We start from the raw sequence: 18,076 nt of genomic DNA, 5'->3' as shown, positions 1-18,076 counted from the left end.
AAGGCTGCTCCCAATGCTTTCTTTACAGAGTGCAGTGCGTAAGGCCAATCCAATACGCTGGAGATGACTCTATTGAGGATATAGCCTTGACGCGAGAGGCGTGCCCCCACCAGGACGTGACAGCGAGAGTGTCTGTCTCCGACTCAGAACCATAGCTTGATCAATTCCTCGCTCACGGCGTTGGGAGACATGATCCCGTTCTCCGTGATCAGGGCAGATATCAGATTTGGGGGCGTGATCTCAACCATCTCGGCTTCTGTCGTTAAGACCTTGCCCTCGTCTGCTGTGGCAGCCTCGGGTTTCGGGTCAGAGTTCGGAGTGCCGGTGCCGAATTGCAAAACGTTCTGCCTGACACCCAGTCGTGCCAGGTCGGTAGGTCCATAGCCCAGAGGGAAGTTGCGGACGAACTTGTATGATTCCACTGCAACGTGGAGCGGGACGGAAACGGATTTGGCGATCAGCGCCAGCTGGTGCATGCCAAGCTCGGTGATGATGGAGCCGTTTTCCAGGACGGCTGCGGCGCCTATGATGAATTGTGGCGGCGGTGCCGATGGGGCGAGTGAAGCCAATGCGTAGATCAAAGCCTGCATAGAGATAGTCGCAGTCGGGATAGAAAGATCATTAAGGGCCGCGATGAACTTCGACACCCGCTCACTCAGCCCCGTCGCGGGTAAGACATAGATGACATTGAAAGAGCGGTTCGATTCGGCCGCATGGGTAAGAAGGGCCTGCACGGCGCGACTGTAGCCGTAGGTGATAATGGTCGAGTCATCCTTGATGAAAGGGAGAGCGTGCTGTGCGATTTTGGGCCGGGCTTCGTTGGCGCGTTTGACGAACAGGGACGAGTTGCTGAGGATGTGGTGGCGGAGAGCGGTGAAGTCGGAGCTGGCAAGGGAGGACGGCCGCTGTTGAAACGAGCTTACTAGGTATCGCTGGAATAGCTCTGTGCCGGCGGATAGCGGGATCGGGTTGCGTTGGGACGCGAGGAGTTTGCTCGAATGCGTGGATAGTAAGGCCAGAGTTTCGGAGATGGTGGTCAGCGGTGTGCTGGCAAGCAACGAGGTGAGCGATTCGATCGCCGCGATAGGGGGCGTGATGGTCGGGTCGCGGCTGATCAAGTCATTGTAGAAGGCGACTATGTCGAAGTCCGTCGACGGGGACGTATCGGGCGTCGGCTTTGGGGTTGAGGGTGGTGTTGACAGCGATGCTGGATGGCGAAGGGATATGTCAGAAAAAAGCTGGAATGAAAAGGCCTTGACCATCCTCAGAGAAAGAAGTTGACCGATCTTAGTCCAGAGGCTTCTCCAGGTGAAGTCGTTCATGGCTCGAGGCTATAAGAGGGGCGGAGGTCTTTTGAGTCACGCAGAGAAAGAAGATGACATGACTTACTGGCTGCCATTTTTGAAGGTTCAGCCGGTCAGGCACGGTTGAGATCGCATCGACTAATGGACCTTGAACATATGGCTGGTTTGTATTGGCTGATGTGTCGGGCCCGATGGCTGTTGTTGGACAGGCTACAGGCCGGGGTGGAACGCAATTGATGGCAGATGAAGACTGATGTCGAGAGCCTCGTGGGACCTTGGCGTCGTGCAGAGCGGCACTGATGTCCGGCGGAGTACTTCTCACTAATATGGGAATAATGCTGTGCAGCATAAATCCGGGAGTGCAGTTTTGTATCACATGATTCACGTGACTGTGTCGGTCCCTGGTCCTGGTCCGTTTCCGGGGCGACATCAACAATGCCTCAGCAATGCCTGCCACTAGCACTACTAGACGTATCTCTAAACATACAGAGTACAGAATCCCTCCCCCGTCTGGTCGCAAGGGGAACTGAAACTGACTTGCGCTCACCGCTCCGACAGAGGTCACAATCATCTACGCAGCCTAATAGTCATCAACATGAGTCAACAATACCGCACTTCGCAGCAACAGCAGGGGCGCGTCAAGAAGAAGGAGGAGGATCCCGCTGATTTCATGCGACTGGTCTGTCGCACTCTGCCGAGGATTGCGAACGAAGTAGCTAACCGTTTTTACAGTCTGAAAGGGAGATCGCATCTTGTATCAGCGAGATGGGAATACCCTTCCAGCCCTCCGACCTCATGAAACCCAACCCTCAAGTCATTCAGATGGTGTTCGAGCACTTCGGCGAGCTGGTCATGAACGCGACTCGTCAATCCCTCGACCCCGCCATGCGCGCCGCAGCGGAAGACGTCTGCGCCGAATTCCCTGAGCTGGTACCGGTTGAAACGAGGCTTCTTATGGGTTTTTTTGTCCAACTGCGGACAATGCTGGAGCAGTGCGGGATCAACGATTTCTCCTTCAATGATCTGGTTCGGCCGACCCATGACCGCCTGGTCAAGATCTTCTCATATACCATCAACTTCATCCGATTTCGAGAGACGCATACGAGCATGATAGATGACAACTTCAACAAGGCGGAAACCACCAAGGCAAGAATTGAGACGCTGTACACGGAAAATCAAGACATGGAGCAACGACTGGAGGAGATGAAACACAACCGAAAAACCATGGAGGCCGCTGTCAAGGACAAGATCCGCCGAAATGACGAACTGAAGGCTCGTTTGCTGGAACTGCGTAAGGGCCAGGAAAGAGTTGCAGAACAGCTGGAACGAGCGAAGGCCGAGAAGACACGGGCGCAGGCCACTCTGGAAGAGAAAACGGAGAGACTGGTCAAAGCACGGCAAGAGAGCGAGAAACTAAGACCATATGTGCTACAGAGCCCGGCTGCGCTGCAGAACGCCTTGACCGAGCTGTCGGAAAACTTGATGCGCGAAAAGAGCCAAATTGACCTACTGGAGCGACGAGGTCGAGCGCTACAAACTTCTGGTGACAGTTTTGGCGTGGTGCAAAACGACATACAGGCGTGCGTGAAGATCCTGGAAGAGATTGCAGTTGAGCTACAGAAGGAGGAAGAGGAAGATGCAAGGGCAGCCAAGAACCGGGACGCATTGGCCGAACGGGGCAACAACGTGCGGGAGGTGGAGCAGAATGAGAAGATGTTGCAGCGGCAGCTCAAGAAATGGGAGGAACGTACAGAGGAGTTGCGGCGGAAGCACAAAGAACGAGACGAAGCGAACAAGACCAAGATGGACGAGCTGCGAGACATCCAAAAACAGCTCCGAGACGAGAGAGCTGACAAGGGGCGGGAGATGGAGAGAAGAAGAGTGCGGATTGAGCAGACCGAGAAGAAGGTAAGACTCGCGCCGTCCTAAGTTGCCTGGATGATGAAAGAATGCTAACCCCCGGCAGATGGCGGATCTCAAGGACAACATCGAAAACGAAGTCCATTCTGCTCACGAGGAGTATCTGAAACTCGAGTCGCACATCAAGCTGTACATCACGGAAATGGAGCAAAGTATATGAAGTTCACGAGGGTGCATCACGACAGATATGACGGAGTTGGCAGGTTTGATCAGAGATACCCCCGGCGTCCAGTCGATACAGGCGCTGCATTTCTAGATGTACATTGGACAGGTAACCCTGGTGACTTTTGCACTTCAAACAAGCATTTCATCTTCCGTCGCCGCCCCTTTGTCGAACAGTGACCCTGACCGGTCCTCCTTGTCTTCTCGACCCGGGTGTCGGATCTGGAACCATCGAGATGCGATCATCATGACGGAAATAGACCGTCGGCCCCAGCTGGCACCTCCCTCTCCTATCTTGACTGCTCCGCTGAGCAGCTGGACGTCGGCTTGCCACAAGGCTGGCCCACGGCTGGGGTTTGAAGGGTCGTGAATATCCCGGCACTCGACAAGTTCAAGTTGCCGTTTCGCCCCGTGCGCCGCAGAGACCGCAGTGGCAAGGGTTTGTGATAGCCCTTGCAAAGTAAATTCGGAGGTTCCGTGGTGTAGTGCCAGCAGGTTCAGAATCACTACTCGGCCCTCAAAGGAGGAAGTCGGCGCTGATGATTTCGAGACTGTTTGGAGGTAGTAGCTGGCGAGATACCCTCGGAGTACAGTGGTGGTTGGACAGAAGCGCAGGCTGCAGAACCGGCTGGCGCTCAACACTTGCAGTGTCGGTGCCAGAAGCGGATGGCTGCGTCCTGTGGGGGACACGTCGTCAGCCTCGCCGTTGCTCTCGTCCTGAGCAGGACTGGTGGCCGAGGGCCTCAGCTCATCATGGTGTCGGGCTAGCTGGGTCAGGAGTTGGTCATGAAAGTCCTCCCGAGTCGAGCATATGACCAAATCTGTCGGAAGAGGGTGGTCTGCCTTGACAATATCTTCGAGCAGGTCAAGCGCGTAGTCATACTTAGTGGTGATGAAGTTCATGAAGAGGATCGGATATGTGGCTGGGCTTAGACACCGAGCTCTCGGCAATCATTCATTGTCTAGTAGCGCTCGAGCAGAGGATATGCCGCCTTCTAGGAGGAATAATGATACTACATTGATGATGGTGGATGATGGTGGAGTGGGATCGTGGCCGCGGTCGCTGTCGTGACGGCCGCAGCCTGACATGTGACCCGCGCACTAGTATTGGTATCACGTGCTGGTCATGTGCAAGGCTGGATCTTGGCAAGGCGGGCCTGCCAGTCACGGTGTCAGCGACCTCAGGCTCCACGATACTCGCTCGACATCAGGAGAATCTAAAGCCGCTCGATCGTGGCTGTTACCACGGGTTGTCATCAAACGCAGGTATCTGTCTGACTCCGTCAGTACCGAGACATCTTCAAGCCCTGGGATGGTGCTCCACGTCACACATCCCACACCAGTATCTTGCGGGAGCACAACGTTGCGGGGGTCGCACGAGACTGGCGATCGAGCACCGAGATGGAATCAGTCTCCCGGATCTCGTCCTTGATGGACCCAGGTGAGTCGAGATGGATTCTTCCTGGCTCCAGCACGCTGACCCCAATCAAGCCCGAGACTTGACCGTGGAAGCCGCACAGGTTCTGGGCATCTCCAGAGGCCTCAAAGGAGGATCGTCCGGTCGCACCATCTCCTTTACCAAGCTCAAGGCTCTCCTGGACAGCCGGAGTGATCGTGAGCTCCTGGAAGGACTGAGGAGAGTGATCTCTGTACGGATACACATGCCAAGTTTCAAATGACCCCTGAGCCCGGGCTGATTGAACCTAGATGATGTATCAGAACAAGCCATGTCTGCCCTATTTCTCATCCGTCGTCAAGAATGTGGCCAATCCGAACCTCGAGGTCAAGAAGCTCGTCTACCTCTATCTCCTCCACTACGCCGAAGCCGACCCTGACCTGGCTCTTCTTTCCGTCAACGCCATCCAGAAATCTCTCACCGACCAAAACCCACAGGTGCGCGCGCTCGCCTTGCGCACCATGTCAGGGATGCGGGTTCCGGTCATTAGTCAGATCGTATCCCTTGCCATCAAGCGAGGAGTTGGTGATATGAGTCCTCATGTCCGCAAGGCAGCCGCCCTCGCCATTCCGAAGTGTTATAGCCTCGACCCAAACACGCTACCTCAACTACTCGACTATCTCTCCATACTACTTGGTGACCGACAATATTTTGTAGTCGGCCCTGCTGTTCAGGCCTTCTTGGAAATCTGCCCTGACCGTATCGATCTTATCCACAAGCATTATAGAAGCCTCGTCAAGAAACTTGTTGATATGGACGAGTGGAGCCAGTTGGCTACCTTGAGGCTTCTTCTCTTCTACAGCCGACGCTGCTTTCCTCGACGGACGCGTAGGGTCACCAAGGTCAACAAAAAGGGTTTCTACGAGGACGAGCGCGACGAGACAGTCGAGACAAACGAAGTCATCCAGGTCTTGGATCCCGACTTGGAGCTCTTCTTGAACGCCTGCAGACCTCTACTTCGCAGCCGAAGTTCAGCGGTCGTCACGTCTGTCACCAGCTGCTTTCTGTACCTGGGCACGCCCGAATACCTCGAAGAAGGTGTTGGCCCCCTCATCGGTCTCCTGCGCGGACCTCCGGAAGTGGAGGAAGTGGCATTGTGCAACATCGTATTGATCTCATTGTCGGCTCCAGATCTGTTCGTACCCTACGCCTCTCATTTCTTTCTCCGAGCGCACGATCGGCCTCAGGTATGGAGGTTGAAGGTTGAACTGCTGACCGTGATATTTCCGCATGCGGCATTGCATCTCAAATCCATCATTCTGAGCGAGCTTGAACACTTTGCTCACAGCTCCGACATTGAACTCATCCGGGAATCGGTACGGGCGATAGGGCGGTGTGCACAGTCGGATCCGCAGAATGCTCACCGGTGTTTCCGAGTTCTCCTAAATCAGATATCCAGCTTCGACAATATCCTGGTCTCCGAAGTGCTTACCGTCGTGCGCCATCTCATTCAGCAAGAACCCGCATCTCACCGGAAGACTGTGGTGCGACTGGCAAGAAACCTGGACCGGACCACCAGTCCAGAAGCCCGAGCCACAATCATCTGGTTAGTGGGAGAATTTGCGAGCCTCGACCCCGACAACAACATAGCTCCGGATGTTCTGCGGATCCTGGCCAAAGGGTTTGCGGACGAGAGCGAGACTGCTAAGCAACAGATTGTCCTACTGGCCGCCAAGGTGTATCTGCTGTTCTTGCAGCGAGAAGGCGCACATGCTTCAGATGAGAAGGACAACGCTGGAGAGTTGCAAGGTGGTGAGGCGCAAAGTGCTCAGACTTCGGCCATCCTCGACCACCGAATTTCCAAGCTGTGGAATTACATCCAACTCCTCGCTCGATATGATGTATCGTACGATCTCCGTGATCGGGCCCGGCTCTTCAAGGCGCTCCTCGCCGACCCGCAATCAACACAACTTGCAGCTCTTCTGCTCCTCGCGCCCAAACCAGTACCTCACTCGCCGTCGCCATCGGAGAGCCGAAAAGGCCTGGTACTCGGCAGCACTACCCTGGTCCTTGGGAAAGATGTGGTTGGCATTCTTGGGCTACCGGGATACCAGGAATTGCCGGCTTGGGTGGAAGATGGTCACGAGCCGGACCCGAAGCTGAGAGACGCGGCGGAGGGCGGAGAGAAAGAAGAATATGTGCCACTCAACGCGAGAAAAACGGCGACGGTGGCGGCCAGCCGAAGACTGGACGCGGCTGTCAAGGAGCAGGGTCTAGAGAAGGTGGTAGCGGCAGGGTCGACGAGGGCGCATGGAAAGCAGAGGACTTTGGACGACTGGCTGGCCGAGAGTGAAGAGGAAGAGGAGGGAAGCGATGAGGGAGAGACGGAAGAAGGCGAGAGTGAAGAAGAAGAGAGCGAGGAAGAAGATAGTGAAGAAGAGAGCGAAGAAGAGGAAGAGGAAGAGGAAGAGGAAGAGGAAGAGGAGAAGGCAATGAGAAAGGGACTGATGAGTTGAGCGTAGCACAATATCCGTGGAGTCACGTATACTATCCGTATATGCTTCGCTTCTGTTGTAGTATACTAGACACTGACAGTGTCTTTAGGATCGGGTCAGACGCTGAAACTGAAGTTGAAGCTGGAGGAGGTCTCGTGAACCATCCTGTCCCAGCCCACTTCAAGGCTACAGTCCCAGTACGTTGGATACATGTAGTTCGTCACAGCCACAGCCACAACGTGGAGGACGGGACATTCCATCTCACTGTTACTTGCAAGTACTCCGTACTGTAGGAGATTGTCGTAGATCCTAATTAGGAACTGGTTGGTATAGGAAACGCATCATCACCGGTGTACGGAATACGGAATACTCTGTACCTACCTATGTGGTCTGTCTCTGTAAGGTGTCATGAGTTCAGGCAAGGCACGTAATTACGGGGAGTAGTACGGAGTACTCGGTACAGTAGAAACAGACGGGAGGACTGACTCCAAGCCCAACCCAATACTGGTACTGGCAGGGGGGGCTGGACAATCATCATTCCTTAGCCTAAGGCCATGCCACTCCTCCCAGGACTGTCTAGGACGTCCATCCCTGCTCCCTGGTCATCTTTGCTCCGGGTCTGTCGCGGAGGAAGAGCGTAGAATAGGAAAAAGATCGACTTCCAAGGTGTCGACGGCTCTGTATAGTATAATACTACTACTAGTAACTAATTATCTACTACGTATGTGCTATATCCGTATCCGCCTCCGCCTCCGTTTCATCTGTTGATCCCTTCCTTGATTCTGAAATCCTCAATCCTGAAATCCTGATCGCCGGCTTAGGCAGTGGCACCCGGTTTCCGGGTTTCACCCACGCCCGGTCCGGTCCGTGGCTCAGGCCTAAGCCTGAGGGTTTTAGGCCTCTATCTGGTATCCGGATACTGGATATTACTAGATCCTAGACGGACACTAATAACTGTAGCTGTAGTACTGTCCATACTCGTACATACCAGATGGCAGACGGAGGTTCTGGGGATGGGGCCCCTAAGCCGACATCGTGGCAATTTCAGACCTCTCCTCTCACGCGAGTAGATCATACCTAATTACCTAGGTACTGTAGGTACTAGACTCACTCCGTACCTACCTAGGTAGGTGTGGTGGTGGTGTGGCAATCGCAGCTGCGTTACACTACAGTACAGTACGAAATGGCATAATTACCCGGCTACGGCTTCCAGACGGGCCGTGGCCCATCCCGCGGTGCTTACTCGAGGCACTACACTACGTAGGAGCTACGTACATAACAACCTGTTAGATTTGCACTGTCCAGTGTCCTCAGTATCCCTACTCTGTATCCGTACGGAGTACTCTGTACACGCCGACCTGACCCTGACCCTGACGGACGGAGCAACAGTCGGTTGTTTTGTGGTTCTTATTCCCATCAGGTGCCATCCATCCTGCCCTTGACAACCCGACCTTTTTTCCAAAACCAGACCACACCACACCCAACCATGCTGGCTGCTCTTCCCCACACACCGTCATCTCGCTTACAGAGTATCTCTCTGGATCTGGGTCTAGGTCTGGGTCTGGGTCCGGGTCTGGTGCCGTACGAGTACTGGCCGGAAATATACAGAGACCGAGGCTATTCCGAGTAATAGTGCAGCAATCACAACATAGAGCGGGACGGGTGGAGGGTGGAGGGTGGAGGCTCCAGGGTGGAGGGAGCGCATCTCTGGAACTGAAACGAGGGAAACACGCAACACAGACACACGAGTTCGAGTTTCTTCGCAGTAGCAGTACGGCTACGATACGGAGGACGGATACAGACTCCAGAGCATGGAGTCCCAGTGCCGTGTTCTTGGGGAATTGTGCCGCGTGGGCCGTACGAGTACACCGTACAGTGGCACAGTTATACAGTTATACAGTTACAAGAAGGTAGGTAGGATGGAGTACGGAGTACAGACTATACGGATATAGTACCGAGTCCTCCGTACTCCGTACTCGTACCCAATGCCTCAGGGCGCAGTATCTGTACGGACTAGACATACCTCTAGAGTACTCTGTATACCTATGTACAAAGTCGACGCCGACACTCCCTACGCAGTATTCGAGTCTTTACAGTCTTTCCAATACTATCATACCACCACCACCACCACCGTCATCAACCCCCAGCTGACCAGACGGACACGGACACGGTGACGGCCCTGAGGCTTAGGCGCCTTCTAGGAATCTTCAGGAAGCCGAAGCCTTTCTCCGACAACAAACAAACAGGCCACTTCCTACTTCCTGGCTTGTTGTATGTACTATGTCACCCCTTTCCCTCCTCCGTGCTCCCCCTTTGATTCTTTCCCTCCTTCGACTTTCTTCCTCCACGCTTCGTGGGTGTTTCTCCCCCTAATACGATCACACTCTCCCATCTACCGAAGGGAAGGGAAGGGGCGGATCCATGGAGATGGAGGTGGAGGTGGAGGTTTCGTCTATGATCTGGTCTCAGGTGACAGGTGACACACCCTGAACCTGAAAGGAAAGGCCGCTACACCCTCACCCTCACCCTCCTCCTCACAACCAAGTATGGAGTATCCGGACTGTGCACTCCATACCTATGTCCATTGTCATCTGATGCCCGGCGAGCATCGAGCAAGAACTGGACGGTAGGTCCCGTGTCTGTGCCCCTAAGCCTACGAGTACCTGAAGCCATCGGCTCCGGCTTCTCCGCGACTGTGACCCGGCTCTCCTGTTACTTTCCGCAAAGATCACCGTCTTCTACTCCTTGTTCTTGAGATCACAGATGGTCTTTGTTGCTGACAAGATATGTCTCTCCGTGGCCTTGTGGCGTGCTTCTTCAAGCACTGAACTATTCTTGCGATCCCCCCCCCCCCATATGCCACGAAGCCAGGACCATTGGGACGGCAAGCCGGATACAAATGGCCCTGCCAAGCTCATGCCGTACCGTTGCCATCTGTCTGCCTGTCCGAGCGGAAACGGCCCAGCAGAAGTCTCCAGAATTCATGTGTACATCTCAGCGGGAAAGTTTCACCGTCGGCATATGCCATGGAGATCCGCACCCAGCTGCCGTGGTTAGGTCAGTGAGCAGACCAATCCCCAACCGAGACAGGAACGGAGAGGTGGCACAGATATGGTCAGTCATTCAAGGCATCGACGACAAAGTTCCAGAAGTACTCTGTAAGCTGTCATAGCCAAAAGCGAAAGAGACACGCAGGACAAGGGATGAGTAGCGGATAGCCGTTGGAGTAGCGCAGTTTGTTTCATTGGTATCGTAGCCTCCTCACCTTGCAAGCTCGGCGCTGGAATGCCACGAGTGGGCACGAACGCGAGGCGTCATTTGTGGAACATATGCAGCCAAACAACCATCCAATCTGTTCCTATTGCTCTCCCTTTCATGCTGCAAATCCCCTCAGCACCGTCTGGTCTCTACAAACGCCTTTTTCCCATGGAGCTCCACCCCTTGCTCCAATATCCATCTCTTTCCCCCCTAAACCGCTTTCCAAGCCGGCTTCTAATCTTTGAAAAGGTCAAGACCAAGTGGCAAGACCAGGGGTCGTATCAATTCCCTAAACTCTGTTCGCTTTTGCTCGCTCGAATGGAGCCGTATCAGTATTTGAACCGAATACGACCTCAGAAATAAAACACCGTAACGCCAACCATGCGGAATTAGAACGAGAACGCTCAGATCCATAGTCAAGTCGTGAGAGTAGGGGGGAATTGTCGTCATCGCATCGTGGAAATGCTCAGAGTCAAATCCAAACAAGAAACACTTGATGAATCGTCGGCAGAATCAGTGAGCGCGAAATGCATAATCGATGCTGCCGCGTGGGAGATATTGCTGCTAGCCCGGAGCAGTGGTCCGTTCTTCGGCCGCCGTCGCTTCGACCGGATTCGCAGGAGGTTGGTCCAGAGGGATGGCGGCTTCTTGGAGGCATCTGTCACATATTTGGTGATGACAGTTGGGACATTCTTGGACACCCGGTTCCAATCCCGTCCTACACTCGTGGCATGCCCCTTGAGCACCGGCATGAGGTGGTGCGGCTAGATTCTGGGGAGGACCGGGTTGTGTCGGTCGTTCCCTCGGATGTTCCCTCGGTCGGTTTTTCTTGGGCGGATATCGGATACATTGGGCGCAGCGACGATGCTGACACCCTACGCAAACTCTGTCGTGTCCAAAGGTGGTTGCACAGTTATGACAGGTATATTTGACTCTCATTCTAATGTTCTTGGATACTCTTTCGTGCGGCTGTCTGGGCCTTATGCCCCAATCCGCCTGACTGAGCTCGAGATTGTATTTGGCAAAGATTGCCTGCGCTTTGCCGAATTGCATCGGTGCTTCGTCTTGCGGGTCCGGCGATACAGTGCTCAGCTGGCTCGGAAGTGCGTGAGGTGTCGCAGGTTCGAGGGTCACAGGAGATGTGCCCATGGTCGTGTCATCCACTTCAATAATCGGTGGCCGCACCGTGGCGGGCACGCTGTCTTAAGTATTAGTTGACCAAACTTCAGTTAGACATGACAGTAGATCCCGGTGCACTTACGACTTTGATGCCGGCGTAGACTCAGGCTGCGGGGGCGCCGAGCGTTCAGCTGGTACGGTTGATGGTATTGTATGTGTAGTAATTGTAGCTTCGGTGGGAGTTTTGGATTTATTTTTGAACACGGCTTTGACCCTTTTCCAGACCTGCCTCAAACCCTTCTTTTCCTTCTTTGATGGTTGGGTTTCCTCGCACCCCATTGGCGGGTGGAAATAGAGGGCCTGAACGGAAGTGTCATAGAAGGGAGAGTGCAATCAACGTGGCTGCAAGGTTGGGCGCGAAGAAAAGCCCAGATGGCTCTCTGGCGCGGCGATTGGTTCTCGGCTGACCCAAAGAATTGGGAGTGGTGAAGAATGTCAGGTGTCAGATTGGCGGTGGAATTCCGGGGGCGTGGTTACTTGTCGGATTGCAAGATCCCTGCTGCCGGCGTGGGCACCATTGGCTTTTTTTTTGTGAAGGCGGGCTGCGACTGAGGGCGAAGGCAGGAGAGCTCTGTTATGGAAGGCGAAGGTTTTCTTATGAAATGAGGCCAGACCGCCCAACGTTCAAGAGTGTCTGCACGAGAGCGTTCCAGGTGCGCCAATGGCTATCGTCGGTTTGGCCTGTCCCCTGCAACGGCCGCGGCCAGATGCTGGGAGCACGGGGCGACGAGGAGAATTTGGGCGATCGTCGACGCAGGGTGACGCCGGTGCCGGTAAGCTCCTCCCGTCGTCGACCACAGATCAAGTGGTGATGAGTAGCAGGAGAAGAGTGAAGGAGAGGATCGGCGAAGTGCTGCGAAGATCGTTTTGAGGTGGTTGAGGAGAGGAGGATGGTTGCGTGATGGGGTGGAGATAAGAGAGAGAAGAGTTGGACACGGCAGACTGTCTGACAACGAAGATGTTGGCAACGTTCTGCTCTCTGCTCGCAAGTCAGCGTGGTATGTACCTAGGCACCTAGGTAGGTAGAAGCCACAGTACTTATGATACAGTACAGTGATGGTGATAGAGAGTCGGACGAAGCAGCCACTGCAGCCAACAGAAGCTGGCCAAGAGACCGACCGCCTACTACTATACTAATATATGTACGGCCAGTGTACGGATACGTATCCACGGGTGAGGGGGGAGAAGATGTGCAGACTGCAGAGAGCTCAGAGCAGAAATGCCACCACAGACAGGGACCGTACAGTACTAGTTGTGCCTATGGTGCCTCTGGTGCCTCTGTCTACCAGCGAGATGGGATCAGTGGCCCAAGCCTAAGGGCCGCCCGGCAGCTGCAAGTGACGTGGGCACCCCAACAGCCAGCCAGCCAGCCGGATGGGATGGCACAGGCCTGCAGCTTCAGCAGTCCTGACTCTGAGTACTGGGAAGATGCTGCACTTATTAGCTGGTAGCTCCGTACGGATACCCTGCCCAGGTAGGCGGGCTGAGGCTTGCATCGCTAAATTCGTCCACTGTGCGGTAAGTGCTAGGTACGAGGTAGCCGCGAGTCAGGGAGCTCTCTTAGGGCATCCTAGGCACTTTGACTAGGCCTAAGCTTCCCAAGACTAAGGGCCCTAGGGAGCTTTGGGGCTGGCCCCATGCCGGGAATTCAGCTACAAGTCGGTTCGACCGTGCTGCCCCGTTCAGGATCCGGCTCCTGGGGACTGCGTGCCAGGTGTCTAGCATGGAGTCGTGGACAAACCGGATTTAGGTGCTCCATGCCTAGACTATAGTGGGAGGATGGCACCCACGCGGTCGTTTCCAGGTTGTCTTCTGTTACCGGCGGCTTCTGCGTTGGACCGCGTGTTTCGTGCGCCACGCCGCGCATCCCACTGCCACCTGCCATCACCATCACCATTAATTACCATTACCATTGTCATGGCCCTGGCCCTGGCCGTTTTTGTTGTTCTTGTTCTTCCGTCCTGCATTCCACATTGCCACCCTTTCGCCGTTGTGTTGGCAGCTGCTTTTCTGGCGGGCCACGGCTCACACGGCTTCAATCCCAATTTGTCCTCTGCTCCTCGTCCTTGCTCCAACTACCAGACGCCACCTTCACATCGCTCTGCACCCAGGCCGATGGATCGAGGAGCAAGCGAAGTCCGTCCCGGAAGCGCGGCTCACGCTGTCTTTTTAGCATTGCACCGGCTCCTCCCAGACCCCGCACCCTTTGCTTGAAGAACCAGGGTTTGAGACAGAGACCATTTTGACCGTTCTCCGGTGTTTTCGTTAGCTTGCAAGCTACAAGGTATCTACCCCCTGTCTGTGCCCTCGAGCTGACCCTCTTGGCTTCAGAAGTCCAGCCATTCAGTGCAGCGCCCATCTCTTCGCTGGCGCAAATCATCAACATGGCGTCCATGCCCGAGGGCCAGCAACCTCCACAGCTCCATCACTTTGGGCAACATGGTTACCTAAGTACGGATACGGATACTTGTATCGCTACCTCGTCAAAGCCCTAGATGGCAGACGTCCTGTACGAGTCTCCTAAGAGCTACCGAAACCCCAGGACAAGTCGGCGGAACAGCAGACTCGGAGACTAAGCCAGCTCATTTGGTATCGCGCCTCCCTGCGTACTGCTGTGCATGCGGATGAGGGGTTCACCTAGCCTGGCACTCTGAGAACCAATGGCGGGCAGTTTGCCATTGCACTGTTCATATTTGGAGAAATGGGAGAAACTGTGGGTGTACCCATGAACATGGCTCCTCCTTGTTGGCAGTTGCGGCTATTGAAGATCTACTATGTACGTCAACCGTCGCCTGAAAGAGTGAAGTCCCTCTGTATATGCTGGCGCATGGGCTGAAGAACGCCCAGTGCGTGAGCACGGCCCCTTTTGTTAACTCACCAGATGGAAAACGTACAGTACAGAGTCAGTCCAGTGCCTAATACTACCGCTAGCGTTCATCTCAGACCCTCCCTCCACTGTCCTCGTCTTCAAATTGTGCAAGCTGGAAGGATGCTTCGCTTACGGCAACCTGAAGCCGGACTCCTCACGTTGTCCGTAACAAAACTCCGAGCAGTTCTACTACTGTAGATCCCCTCGGAGCACCTCCCAAACCGGTCACCCTACGACCCTTGGCCTACATTTTCAGTCACCAGCTTTGCCGTATTGCCAACGTCCGGTACGGCTGGATCAGGAGAGGCAAGTCAGCCTTGGCAGATGACTTCGGATGACCTGACACTGGTGTATTTGAACTCCTCCAGTTGGACAACATGCTGAATCCTTTGGCTCTCTCAAGGAGACCGTCAGGATCCGCAATACAGACTCCCGGATGTTTCTCGAACGGGATTATACTGCCTCTGCTCTGCGACATCCAACTCTGGGTCGGCACCACGTTCCGGTAAGATGTCGACGCCGCGATGATCAGGCGAGAGGTCGGCCACACCGGGGCTGCAGGATGGCCACTGGAGAGAGATGACTGGGCCAGAACAAGGGCAACAGTAAAGATGGAGCGCATGAAATTTGCCTGCAGACTCTTTGGTGACTTTTGCTGCTTCCCAGTTCGCCAGAGTGCTCTCCCGCTCTCCAACCTTCCATCTCTTTAAGGTCACGGGTCCTTTCATCTCCTCCCCATCGTTGACTGTGGTTTGTGTTGTCTGGCCGCCACCGCCAGGCCTCCTGTAACATAGGATCCAGCGATACTCCTTCCACCAAATTGGATATATACTTGCCCATGACGGGTAGCATCTTGAAAGCGACTCCCAAATCTCCCGTGGCCACCACCAGGCGAGAATTATCCGGATGAACGTCCAGCAGCCAGTTGCAATCGGGTGTATCAGTGCACCAGCACACCTTCTCCGTTACAAAGGGACGGTCCTTGAACTGCGGCTCGGTCTTGGCCAGCAAGTCACTGATCTCCCTGCGTGACTGGTGTGGGATGGAATCTCCAGGGTTCTGGGCGTGAGAGCGTGATGGACGGTTCATGTCAGGGTGTGGGAGGACTTGCCGGGGCTGAGAGCAGACTCACCTTCCTCTAGATTCATTACGACGGTAATATTTCTGATGCTGGCACTCCTCGGACGTGAGCTGGATATGGGCCAATGTCCAGCGTTTGGCTTCCAACCACCCTTTGGTGTCGAGCAACGAATGAGCAACGAATGAGCAACGAATCGCTCCAAGCACCGGTACAAAGCACAATACGATCGCCGTTCGCCGTTCGCTGCGAGATATAGAGAGATAATTAGAGAGACAGGAAGATGGATTAGCCGCGGGATTGAGATGCATTCTCGCACCGTACCATTGTGCTGTATCTTTGCATGTTTTGGTGGCCGCCCTCTACCAACCACGGTCCACAGTCCACTATCCGCAGTCCACCGTTTCAGCGCCTCATCTGAGCAATAATGATGATGATAATAAGGATTATGATTCCATGCCTGGCATCTCCCGAGGTCTCTCGCCAACTTCCCACGCCGCTGCGAGGACGATGGACGTTGATCCCTGCGTTGGGCTGTCCGACAAGGGCGATATCAATCTGAACGGGCTTCTAAGGCTCCATTGGTCTAGCCATCCCGGGGCTTTCTAGGCATCCTAAGTCCGCCTTTTCGGGGCCACTTTCCTCAACTTCTCTCGCCAACCACCACCACCCTGCCACGGCCTGCGTGATCCCTTCCTCTCACATGTCAGCCTGGCCCCTTAGCCCTTCGTGCGGCAGGTCAAGACCGTCAAGCCAGGCCGGGCGACTAGGATGACGCGTCGAGACAAAATGAAAGAACGTCGAGCGGCTGAAGATACGGGCAACGCCGCAAGGCAACAGGGAAGCGAGGCAGCGCCGGGGTCGAGGGTTCACCAGAGTCTGACCGAGTGAGCAGTTCAGTCCTGTTTATTTGCCTGCAATTGGTTTCAGGTGCCTATCGGTCGACAGTGACAACGCACATGGTTAGGAGTGAGAGTTGCTCGCCGTCAACCATGCTGTTCGCCCGCGATCTACTCGAGCCTCGAGACCGTCCTCCCTCACGTCTAGACCTGTGAACCGTCTCCTCTCTTTCTAGTCCATTGACACCCTCATATTGCGTGCCCTATTTCCACCCAAAAGAATGACCAATCTTGAACATGTCTGCCTCATCGGCGCCGGCGGCGTGGGAACCATAGCGGCATACGTCCTGGAAAACTCGCGGCGCGCCCGAGTCACGGCTGTCTTGCGCTCCAACTATGACCTTGTCAGGGATCAAGGATTCGATATCGACTCGGTCGACCATGGCAAGGTTCGAGGCTGGAAGCCGCACAATGGTGAGCAAAGCGAAGCGAATATGCGTTCACCCTCGAGAAATGTCTTTTTCCATCCCCCTCGCAGTGTTGTGCTGCACACCGACTGCCCCTGTCCTCGTGGGCCAAACTCGATCCACCCCATCCATCCATGTCCTTAGTCGGTATTCCTTTCCGAGAACCTGGAACTGACCTCGCCTCTCATCGAAAAGTCATTCCATCCATATCCTCCGCCGCCACGACTGCCCTGCAGGGGCAAGGCTATGACTTCATCGTCATCACGACCAAGGCGCTCCCGGACCTCATCGCCTCGCTGATCCCGGACCTGAAACCGCTCGTAACTCCGGGCAAGACCGGCCTCGTCCTGATTCAGAACGGCCTGGACATCGAATCGCCCCTGGCCGCCGCGTTCCCCGACACCCCGATCCTGTCGGGCGTCAGCATGATCGGGTCGCGCCTCACTTCGCCGTGCACCGTCTTCCATGAAGACCCGGACCTGCTGAAACTGGGCCCATACTTCCATCACGTCAAGGAAGACAACGACGCCGCGGTCAACGGCAATGACCCCAACATCAGCCACCCCCCGCTATTGCCCCGTCAAACCCAACTCGACGCCGCCCGCCGCTTTGTCGACCTGTACAACGCCGGCCTGGCCGCCGCCCACCTCAAAACCGGCGCCGAATGCTTCTTGGTCGACGACGTTGTCGCCGCCCGCTGGCGCAAGCTGCTATGGAATGCCTCCTTCAACACCCTCTGCACGCTGCTCCGCATCTCAGTCGGCGAGCTGCTGTCCAGTCCGGGCCGCACCACGCTGCTGGAGCCCGCCATGCGCGAGATCGCCGCCATCGCCACGGCCGCCGGCTTCCGAGACACGGTGCCCGAGCACGTCGTGCAGTCCACGCTCCAAGACACGTCTCCCACCAGCCCCTTCCGCCCGAGCATGTTGGTCGATCTAGAGAAGGGCCGCCCGTTCGAGTTGGATGTCATCCTTGGGGCCCCCTTGAGAGTAGCTAGGCAGCACCGAGTACCCACCCCCGTCTTGGGTCAAGTTTACGAGCTATTGAGCGTCGTTCAGTGGACTCTCCAACAAAATGCGGCCCATCGTCCAGACCGCACGGCGCCCATA

At 55.2% G+C, this 18,076-nt stretch overlaps 7 protein-coding genes across 7 annotated transcripts; 3 read left to right on the top strand and 4 right to left on the bottom strand.

Moving 5' to 3' along the window:
- Positions 1 to 143: 143 nt before the first annotated feature.
- On the bottom strand, positions 144 to 1,322 carry A1O3_05113 (uncharacterized protein; the record flags this gene model as incomplete). Its single annotated transcript, XM_007735240.1, has 1 exon — positions 144 to 1,322. One exon carries the CDS (start codon positions 1,320 to 1,322, stop codon positions 144 to 146), a length of 1,179 nt encoding a protein of 392 aa, XP_007733430.1.
- A 577-nt stretch (positions 1,323 to 1,899) lies between these two features.
- Positions 1,900 to 3,384, top strand: A1O3_05112 (kinetochore protein nuf2; the record flags this gene model as incomplete). The annotated part of the gene is made up of 3 exons (XM_007735239.1): positions 1,900 to 1,983; positions 2,037 to 3,212; positions 3,271 to 3,384. The coding sequence occupies 3 exons, from the start codon at positions 1,900 to 1,902 to the stop codon at positions 3,382 to 3,384; spliced, it is 1,374 nt and encodes a 457-aa protein (XP_007733429.1).
- Positions 3,385 to 3,518: 134 nt separating this feature from the next.
- Positions 3,519 to 4,289, bottom strand: A1O3_05111 (uncharacterized protein; the record flags this gene model as incomplete). The annotated part of the gene is made up of 1 exon (XM_007735238.1): positions 3,519 to 4,289. The coding sequence occupies one exon, from the start codon at positions 4,287 to 4,289 to the stop codon at positions 3,519 to 3,521; it is 771 nt and encodes a 256-aa protein (XP_007733428.1).
- Positions 4,290 to 4,837: 548 nt separating this feature from the next.
- A1O3_05110 (uncharacterized protein) lies at positions 4,838 to 7,298 on the top strand (the record flags this gene model as incomplete). Its single annotated transcript, XM_007735237.1, has 2 exons — positions 4,838 to 5,035; positions 5,094 to 7,298. 2 exons carry the CDS (start codon positions 4,838 to 4,840, stop codon positions 7,296 to 7,298), a joined length of 2,403 nt encoding a protein of 800 aa, XP_007733427.1.
- A 3,801-nt stretch (positions 7,299 to 11,099) lies between these two features.
- A1O3_05109 (uncharacterized protein) lies at positions 11,100 to 11,993 on the bottom strand (the record flags this gene model as incomplete). The annotated part of the gene is made up of 2 exons (XM_007735236.1): positions 11,100 to 11,733; positions 11,797 to 11,993. 2 exons carry the CDS (start codon positions 11,991 to 11,993, stop codon positions 11,100 to 11,102), a joined length of 831 nt encoding a protein of 276 aa, XP_007733426.1.
- Positions 11,994 to 15,231: 3,238 nt separating this feature from the next.
- On the bottom strand, positions 15,232 to 15,892 carry A1O3_05108 (uncharacterized protein; the record flags this gene model as incomplete). The annotated part of the gene is made up of 1 exon (XM_007735235.1): positions 15,232 to 15,892. A coding segment is annotated over exon 1 (441 nt), but the record flags the coding sequence as incomplete, so codon positions are not given.
- An 889-nt stretch (positions 15,893 to 16,781) lies between these two features.
- A1O3_05107 (uncharacterized protein) lies at positions 16,782 to 18,014 on the top strand (the record flags this gene model as incomplete). The annotated part of the gene is made up of 3 exons (XM_007735234.1): positions 16,782 to 16,974; positions 17,112 to 17,892; positions 17,969 to 18,014. The coding sequence occupies 3 exons, from the start codon at positions 16,782 to 16,784 to the stop codon at positions 18,012 to 18,014; spliced, it is 1,020 nt and encodes a 339-aa protein (XP_007733424.1).
- Between the last annotated feature and the right edge of the window lie 62 nt (positions 18,015 to 18,076).

Source organism: Capronia epimyces (assembly GCF_000585565.1).
Source record: "Capronia epimyces CBS 606.96 chromosome Unknown aczIQ-supercont1.4, whole genome shotgun sequence".
NCBI lineage: Eukaryota > Fungi > Ascomycota > Eurotiomycetes > Chaetothyriales > Herpotrichiellaceae > Capronia > Capronia epimyces.
This window is presented reverse-complemented; position numbering and strand designations above follow the sequence as displayed.